This window comes from Dendrobates tinctorius, unplaced genomic scaffold (genome assembly GCF_039654945.1).
Source record: "Dendrobates tinctorius isolate UK_male_01 unplaced genomic scaffold, ASM3965494v1 ptg000093l, whole genome shotgun sequence".
Lineage (NCBI taxonomy): Eukaryota > Metazoa > Chordata > Amphibia > Anura > Dendrobatidae > Dendrobates > Dendrobates tinctorius.
Genome location: NW_027361761.1, coordinates 6359946 through 6370156, shown reverse-complemented (window position 1 = coordinate 6370156; position 10211 = coordinate 6359946). Strand labels below are relative to the sequence as shown.

The 10211-nt window shown below is 44.2% G+C and overlaps 1 protein-coding gene across 1 annotated transcript; it reads right to left on the bottom strand.

Annotated features, from left to right (window-relative positions):
* Positions 1-8669: 8669 nt before the first annotated feature.
* On the bottom strand, positions 8670-9841 carry LOC141098641 (interleukin-17A-like). Its single transcript, XM_073586611.1, has 3 exons — positions 9677-9841; positions 9030-9265; positions 8670-8907 (listed from the first exon to the last, which is right to left on the bottom strand). The coding sequence occupies exons 1-3, from the start codon at positions 9839-9841 to the stop codon at positions 8670-8672; spliced, it is 639 nt and encodes a 212-aa protein (XP_073442712.1).
* Positions 9842-10211: the final 370 nt, after the last annotated feature.

The following is a 10211-nucleotide window of genomic DNA, read 5'->3' as shown; positions in this document are numbered from 1 at the left end:
CACCAATGATATGTCCTCCTGTTAGGGGCCCACTCAGATGTTTCGCCCCCTCCCCCCCAAGCTGAATCCCTAGCTACGCCTCTGAATCAGCCTGCAATAAATGATTGGTGGTGGCAGCTAGTGATGAGCGAGCACTACAATGCTCGGGTGCTCATTGCTCGGGTCGAGCAAATTGTGATACTAGGGTACTCGACCTGAGCAACGAGCCCAATGTAAGTCTATGGGAAATCTGAGCTATTTTGACGCGACTCCCCACCGGAGGTCTTTCTAGGGTATCAAAACGTCGGAAATGTATGGGAACAGTGCACAAATGACATGGGAACATTGTGGGGACCGCCCATAGAAGCATTTCTGACTGTCGCAGGTCCGGGTCTGTGTGTGTCAACCTCTCACATCTGTTATTTACCACCAGTTACCATTCATTTCACCTTAGCCAAATAGACTGAGGTCTTTTGGACATTAAAAAGGCTGTGTTTGTGTTACATACGGTACTTCAAAACAAGTTCCATACAGTCCTAGCAGACATCAGAGTGTTAAAAATGCATTTTTCAGGCACTTTAGAGGCATTGAAGTATTAAGATTCTCAGCTAGTTAAATTTTGTGTGAAAATTTAGCAATGTCAGCGAATTCAAATTTTTACCGTTTCGATCATCTTTACTAGTCACTAAATATGGCAGTGAAGTGTCCACCTACTCCATCCCATGCTCAAATTCTCCATTTCTCTTTGCTTTAAAAAAGTGCAGTTCCTCTGGGGAGGGATGTCCTGCACAGATACTTTCCACTCGATAGCAAACTAAATCGGACAAAGATGAGCCCCATAGTAGCCATATAAGTTTTTTTTTTAAGTACTTATGGTGGTCTTGCTGCTGGTTTTGTATCGGTGGTGTACCTTTCACAGATAAGATCATAGAGATATGAAGGGTCTGGTGCTGAGCTGGAATTATTGTTCTTTGGGGGCAGTCATAGAAAGTGAAGACTTACCCCCAGGATATAATGCTGTTCCTAACCGGTGATGGACCTCCTCCACCAATTACCATCTAGAATGGAGATTGGATGTGGTTTTTTGTGGAGGCCCTCTATTCTTATGGTTAGTGAGGTCTCCTGCAGTTGAGCCTTACAAATCGGAAAGTTATGGCACATCCTATGCAGTATCCTGCTAAAACTGAAATGTCCATTAAATGGGGAAGTCAAGAATTAGAAAAAGGACTGCACCGTTTCCAGAAAGAGCACTGCTCAAGTCGACGGGAAGTCAACGGTATTATCTATAAATTCAGCTCCAATAAATGATGCGGTGGTGGGAAAAATAGTAGTAGCCCATTTTTTTTCTAATCCTGGACAACCCATTTAGAGGTAACCTACTGGCAGCCAGAGATGTTACGTTGCAAAAAAAAAAAAAATGCAAATGTATTAAAACAAATGATTAAGAAATAATATTAATATTGTGATAATGTTTTATTTAATAAATATAGATATTAACATAAATATAAATATTGTTTCTGTCAAGTTATTAGAAAAGCAATAAATAATTGAATTGAGGAACACTTATCAAAAAAAAAATCTGGGGAATATTATAAAGCAGGGGACATTGACAATCTCAAAGGAGAGCCACTAACAATAACCTCATCGCCCGTCCACGCATTGCACACCCTGGATCACATCTGCATGTAATACTACATTCTTCCTGTAGTGGCCGCCGCAGCAGAAATGTATTTCTATCAGAGAATATTGTAAGATCGATCTTCATTTTAAAAGGGTTGTGTTTTAAAAAAATTAAAAAAAAAAAAAAAAGAAAAAATTAACCATGTTCGACAGGAAATTATCTCCAAATCACCTCATACCATGCACTGTCCTCCCTCCCCGACTGCATCTAGCTCACTCTCTGATTTTGAACCAGTCACAGAAGAAGAAGTAAGCAGGCTCCTTGCATCTTCTCGCCCAACTACTTGCACCAGTGACCCATTTCCGTCACATCTCCTCCAGTCCCTTTCCCCTGCTGTCACCCCTCACCTAACTAAAATATTTAACCTCTCTCTCTCTTCTGGTATTTTTCCCTCCTCATTTAAGCATGCCATCATACATCCACTACTTAAAAAACCATCCCTCGACCAAAACTGTGCCGCTAACTATAGACCTGTCTCTAATCTTCCCTTCATCTCTAAACTCCTGGAACGCCTGGTCCACTCCCGTCTTATCCGCTATCTCTCAGAAAACTCTCTTCTCGACCCTCTCCAATCCGGTTTCCGCTCTTTACACTCCACTGAAACTGCCCTCACTAAAGTCTCTAATGATCTGCTAACAGCTAAATCAGATGGTCATTACTCCATGCTAATTCTCTTGGATCTCTCTGCAGCATTCGACACTGTGGATCATCAGCTCCTCCTCACTATGCTCCGTTCCATTGGCCTTAAGGACACCGTTCTCTCCTGGTTCTCCTCCTATCTCTCCGACCGCTCCTTTACTGTATCTTTTGCCGGTTCCTCCTCTCACCTTCCCCTTACTGTTGGGGTCCCCCAAGGATCGGTTCTAGGACCCCTCCTCTTCTCCTTGTACACTGCCCCTATTGGTCAAACAATCAGTAGATTTGGTTTCCAGTACCATCTCTATGCTGATGACACCCAATTATACGCTTCTTCTCCTGACATCACGCCAGCCTTTCTAGAAAACACCGGCGATTGTCTAAACGCTGTGTCTAATATCATGTCCTCACTATATCTGAAACTGAACCTGTCAAAGACTGAACTCCTGGTGTTTCCTCCCTCTACTAATGTACCTATACCCGACATTGCTATTTCTGTGTGTGGTTCCACTAATACTCCCCAGCAACAGGCCCGCTGTCTTGGGGTCATACTTGATTCCGAGCTTTCCTTTGCCCCCCACATTCGATCAGTGGCTCGCTCTTGTCATCTGCAGCTCAAAAACATTTCTAGAATTCGACCGTTTCTTACTTTTGACTCTGCAAAAACTCTTACTGTTTCTCTTATTCATTCTCGTCTGGACTATTGTAACTCTCTTCTAATCGGTCTCCCTCTTACCAAACTCTCCCCTCTCCAATCTGTCTTGAATGCTGCAGCCAGGATCATATTCCTCACCAATCGTTACACCGATGCCTCTACCTTGTGCCAGTCATTACACTGGCTACCCATCCACTCCAGAATTCAGTATAAACTTATTACCCTCACCCACAAAGCCCTCCATAGCTCAGCACCACCCTACATCTCCTCCCTTGTTTCAGTATACCACCCTACCCGCGCCCTCCGTTCTGCTGATGACCTGAGGTTAGCATCCTCAATAGTCAGAACCTCCCACTCTCGTCTCCAAGACTTTACACGTGTGGCGCCAATTCTTTGGAATGTACTTCCCAGGTCAATACGATTAGTCCCCAATCCCCACAATTTTAAGCGTGCCCTGAAAACGCATTTATTCAGACTGGCCTATCGCCTCAACACATTAACCTAATCTATCCCTGTGTGGCACAGCCAAAAGTTTTACCATAACCAGATTCCCCGCATCATGTTCCCACATGCTTTATGCATCGATTAGCCCTCTGTGTCTGTACTGTTACACACTTAACATTATGGCTGGTCCATACAATCAGGGCAACTGTTACCACCCACCTTTCGTGTCTACCTCTTTCCTCATAGACTGTAAGCTTGCAAGCAGGGCCCTCTTTCCTTTGGGTATTTGTTATAATCTACTGTATGTGATTATTGTTATGCTGTAATGTCTATTGTCTGTACAAATCCCCTCTGAAATGTAAAGTGCTGCGGAATATGTCGACGCTATAAAAATAAAATTTATTATTATTATTATTATCATACGGTGTATAGGGGAGCTGTGGGCCCAGCATACTGCATATAGAGGAATTATACATGGGAAACTCAGGGGATATTATTAAATGTTAAGTGGGCACTTAAACATTATTGTTATAGGGGCTCTCAGTATTGTGACCAAAGTTGCACATGGAGTACTATTACTTTCTAGAGACAAAATTTGGAGGGCACATCTACAGGAAATTAATATTTTCTAGGGGGCAATTTTACCCTCTAGAAAGCACAAAGGAGGCATTATTACGATGTAAGGGGCACAGTGGTGGCATTACTATGTGGGGCACTAGGAGAAGCTCTGCTTTTGTACCACACAGCAGGTGCAGTAATAGGGACACATACGGCAGCAGCGGCTCAGTATTGGGGTCTCAGCAGGATGAGGAGTTTGTGCAGGTTGGGAATACATTTACCAATGGAAACACGAGAAGCAATGGGATGAAAATAAAGGAGATACACATTAGATATTAGAAAACACTTTTTGACAGTGAGGGTTGATCAATGAGTAGAACAGGCTGCCACGAGAGGTAGTGAGTTCTCCTTCCATGGAAGTCTTCAAACAGAGGCTGGACAGACATCTGTCTGCAGGGCCGGCGTCAGCATCCGGCGTACCCGGGCAAGTGCCAGGGCCCTGGCGAGACGGGGGGGCCCACTCAACACCTGAACAAGTTTTTTATTTTTTTTATTTATAAGTCTGGGGTCGGTCCCCCGCTCTCCCCCCTCCGCCCTTCCACCCAATATCATACTGACCACCATCTTTTTTCCCGTGAGAGAGCGGTCCACACGTTACCACTCATTAAGGTCATGAATATGGACGCCACTCCCTTCCCATAGGCGTGGCTCCCATATTCATGACCTTAATGAGCGGTACCACGTGACCGCACGCTCTCACAGGAAAAAGTTACTGGCGTCTGGACTCAGGTGAGCGGTGTTGAGAATGAGCGGCGGCGGGGCCAGGGGGAGAATGAGCGGGGGGGCTCGGGGGAGAAAGAGCCAAGCCCCCGGGGGAGATGAGTGAGCCGGGGGGGAAATGAGCCCAGCGGGGGGAGATGGGCCCATTATCCAGCATGGAGCATTATATGGGGCCCATTATCCTGTATGGAGCATTGTATTGGGCCCATTATCCTGTATGGAGCATTATATGGGGCCCATTATCCTGTATGGAGCATTATATGGGGCCCATTATCCAGTATGGAGCATTATATGGGGCCCATTATCCTGTATGGAGCATTATATGGGGCCCACTATCCAGTATGAAGCATTATATTGGGCCCATTATCCTATATGGAGCATTATATGGGGCCCAATATCCAGTACGGAGCATTATATGGGGCCCATTATCCTGTATGGAGTATTATATGGGGCCCATTATCCAGTATAGATCAGTATATGGGGCCCATTATCCAGTATGGAGCATTATATGGGGCCCATTATCCAGTATGAAGCATTATATGGGGCCCATTATCCAGTATAGATCATTATATGGAGCCCATTATCCAGTATGGAGCATTATATGGGGCCCATTATCCTGTATGGAGAATTATATGGGACCCATTATCCTATATGGAGCATTATATGGGGCCCATTATCCAGTATGGAGCATTATATAGGGCCCATTATCCTGTTCGGAGCATTACATGGTGTCCATTATTCTGTATGGAGCATTATATGGGGTCCATTATCCAGTATGGAGCATTATATGAGGCTCATTATCCTGTATGGAGCATTATATGTGGCCCATTTTCCTGTATGGAGCATTATATGGGGCCCATTATCTTGTATGAAGCATTATATGGGGCCCATTATCCTATATGGAGCATTATATGTGGCCCAATATCCAGTATGGAGCATTATATGGGGCCCATTATCCAGTATGGAGCATTATATGGGGCACATTATCCTGTATGGAGAATTATATGGGGCCCATTAGCTATCATGGAGCATTATATGGGGTCCATTATCCTGTTTGGAGCATTATATAGGGCCCATTATCCAGTATGGAGCATTATATGGGGTCCATTATCCAGTATGAAGCATTATATGAGGCTCATTATCCTGTATGGAGCATTATATGTGGCCCATTATCCTGTATGGAGCATTACATGGGGCCCATTATCTTGTATGAAGCATTATATGGGGCCAATTATCCTATATTGAGCATTATATGGGGCCCACTATCCAGTATGGAGTATTATATGGGGCCCATTATGCTGTATGGAGAATTATATGGGGCCCATTATCTTTCATGGAGCATTATATGGGGTCCATTATCCTATTTGGAGCATTACATGGTGTCCATTATTCTGTATGGAGCATTATATGGGGCCCATTATCCAGTACGTAGCATTATATGGGGCCCATTATCCAGTATGGAGCATTATATAGGGCCCATTATCCTGTATGAAGCATTATATGGGGACCATTATCCTGTATGGAGCATTATATGGGGCCCATAATCCTGTTTGGAGCATTATATGGGGCCAATTATCCAGTTTGGAGCATTGTATGGGGCCCATTATCCTGTTTGGAGCATTATTTGGGGCCCATTATCCTGTGCAGTAATCTCTATATGTCCTGCAGGACTGGTATCTACCACTATATGTCAACATGTGGCGGTAATATCAGTGCTGGTCTTTGTATAGACTTATATTTTCAATAACAGGGCGGTCATCTCCTGTGGTTCCCTTATACCACCATAGTTCCTATCATGATTATCTGGTTAGGGGGCCACAGGTGGACACAGACAGAAAGGGCCCCTGTGCAAGAACAATATATGATCCTTTTGCAGCCCAAGAGCTCCTAAAAATACAAAATTGCACCTTTTTGGAGGTAGAAATGGGCCACGTTACCTCTTGCGCCCATGTGCGGCCACGCAGGTTGCACCAATGATATGTCCTCCTGTTAGGGGCCCACTCAGATGTTTCGCCCCCTCCCCCCCAAGCTGAATCCCTAGCTACGCCTCTGAATCAGCCTGCAATAAATGATTGGTGGTGGCAGCTAGTGATGAGCGAGCACTACAATGCTCGGGTGCTCATTGCTCGGGTCGAGCAAATTGTGATACTAGGGTACTCGACCTGAGCAACGAGCCCAATGTAAGTCTATGGGAAATCTGAGCTATTTTGACGCGACTCCCCACCGGAGGTCTTTCTAGGGTATCAAAACGTCGGAAATGTATGGGAACAGTGCACAAATGACATGGGAACATTGTGGGGACCGCCCATAGAAGCATTTCTGACTGTCGCAGGTCCGGGTCTGTGTGTGTCAACCTCTCACATCTGTTATTTACCACCAGTTACCATTCATTTCACCTTAGCCAAATAGACTGAGGTCTTTTGGACATTAAAAAGGCTGTGTTTGTGTTACATACGGTACTTCAAAACAAGTTCCATACAGTCCTAGCAGACATCAGAGTGTTAAAAATGCATTTTTCAGGCACTTTAGAGGCATTGAAGTATTAAGATTCTCAGCTAGTTAAATTTTGTGTGAAAATTTAGCAATGTCAGCGAATTCAAATTTTTACCGTTTCGATCATCTTTACTAGTCACTAAATATGGCAGTGAAGTGTCCACCTACTCCATCCCATGCTCAAATTCTCCATTTCTCTTTGCTTTAAAAAAGTGCAGTTCCTCTGGGGAGGGATGTCCTGCACAGATACTTTCCACTCGATAGCAAACTAAATCGGACAAAGATGAGCCCCATAGTAGCCATATAAGTTTTTTTTTTAAGTACTTATGGTGGTCTTGCTGCTGGTTTTGTATCGGTGGTGTACCTTTCACAGATAAGATCATAGAGATATGAAGGGTCTGGTGCTGAGCTGGAATTATTGTTCTTTGGGGGCAGTCATAGAAAGTGAAGACTTACCCCCAGGATATAATGCTGTTCCTAACCGGTGATGGACCTCCTCCACCAATTACCATCTAGAATGGAGATTGGATGTGGTTTTTTGTGGAGGCCCTCTATTCTTATGGTTAGTGAGGTCTCCTGCAGTTGAGCCTTACAAATCGGAAAGTTATGGCACATCCTATGCAGTATCCTGCTAAAACTGAAATGTCCATTAAATGGGGAAGTCAAGAATTAGAAAAAGGACTGCACCGTTTCCAGAAAGAGCACTGCTCAAGTCGACGGGAAGTCAACGGTATTATCTATAAATTCAGCTCCAATAAATGATGCGGTGGTGGGAAAAATAGTAGTAGCCCATTTTTTTTCTAATCCTGGACAACCCATTTAGAGGTAACCTACTGGCAGCCAGAGATGTTACGTTGCAAAAAAAAAAAATGCAAATGTATTAAAACAAATGATTAAGAAATAATATTAATATTGTGATAATGTTTTATTTAATAAATATAGATATTAACATAAATATAAATATTGTTTCTGTCAAGTTATTAGAAAAGCAATAAATAATTGAATTGAGGAACACTTATCAAAAAAAAAAATCTGGAGAATATTATAAAGCAGGGGACATTGACAATCTCAAAGGAGAGCCACTAACAATAACCTCATCGCCCGTCCACGCATTGCACACCCTGGATCACATCTGCATGTAATACTACATTCTTCCTGTAGTGGCCGCCGCAGCAGAAATGTATTTCTATCAGAGATTATTGTAAGATCGATCTTCATTTTAAAAGGGTTGTGTTTTAAAAAAATTTAAAAAAAAAACATTCAGATAAAAAATCTTAAATACTGTATGAAACCAGTATTGCTCATAAAAAAGCAAAGATACTACAATAAAATGTAAAATGAATAGCCTCTTTTCCACCAATTTTGAGATCAAAGCTCTAACATGAGTCTCCAGAATGGACTCACACAGTCATGACAGCTGAGGCTCTGTGACAATGGCGTCTGTTACTCCAGGTACTGGATGATGGGCCGGACACAGGTGCAGCCCACCGTGACCAGCCGCTTCTCCAGCCTATAGATGGGGACACATCCTCTCATCTCACGACGCAGGACCAGGATCTCCTGTCTGATGGGGACTGAGTTCATGCTGAGGTCCACATGACCCTCAGGGTCCAAACATCCGCGGTGGAGGCATCGGGCCTCGTTGATGACCACAGGTAATCTGTTATCATCCACATTGGAGCTGGTGTAAGGAAATGAGAGAAATCAGGACACAGCAGTAACCATGTTCAGTCCTCACACTCCGGCTTCCTGACCCCCATATATTATTATTATTATTTCTGCCATTATTCCATGTACAGTTACCTGTATTCCCATGGAGAGATGGAGCGGCTCCTCACACTGTCCGTCATTAGTTGTGCAGAACTCCCACCGCCGACCTTCATATCCACCTTCACACGTGGAGGAAATGTGGTGTCCAGTGTGAAGGGACATCCCCCGCTGGACACTAGAGGGGTCTCCCAGTCTTCAGCGCCAGGGACCTGCTCTTCTCTTCCATGGACACGAGAGATGAAGATCAGAAGAAGCAATGTGGAGAAAACCTGAGGACAGAAGATGTCACATCTGTTATAAGGGACATTGTGGAAGTATCACCATTATGTAGTGGTATAAGTAAGGGTTAAATAATGGATCAATAATAATCAGAAGATTTATACTGCATAATGCGACTTTACTAAATGTCTACAAGACTCTTATGGACATTTCCCAAAAACAGAACAGTGCTCTAATCCACAGCAACCAGAATGTAACTAATAGAAGAAATTCTAGAATGTAAAAAGGAATGAAATCAATAATATATTATGTTACTATCATACAGCAGCATAACAATGAGAATGGTGGTGTAGAGGACAGCCAGGGCAGTAGTCGTGGCTGAGCTTAACTGGCTTTGTATGCCCTGGCCTCCTTTTTCATAAATAGGTTTCGCTCTTATACATGGCACGATCTGTACTCACGGTGCTGGTAGAGTCCTCTCCATCTCGCTGGTGTCCTGTAGCCATAGGTTTCGGTTGAATAAACATACAGCCAAGTGCAAATCTTAACTGAACAACTTTTATTACTTCAGGACACAGCACATCCAGTTCTGACACGGCATTTCCTTCACAGTTCACCCAGCACATCCCTTCGTCTTTCCCTTCTCTCTTCCTCCCTGAGTCACTCAGCGATTGCACAGGACGGCACCTCAGCATCCTCAATGTTCAGTGTTACCTCAGTAAAGCCCTCCCCTGCCCGTTTCACCCCGGCCAGGAGAGATTCAGCCCAGGAGGTGATCCGCCACATTAGGAGCGACCTGCCCACACTTTGGCTGTGACCTCTCTGTGTTTCTCTGCTTCCTTCGTTTATGATGCTGCTCTGTCTGTGGGAGCTGCCGTCATACGATCTTTCCCCTCTAAGCCCTGGATAGCTGGGCACGTGCTTCAACGTTGTGGGGTATCTAAACCGCTCGGGCCATAAGGCCACCCAAGTTCTGTGGGCATCCTCGCCCTTTTC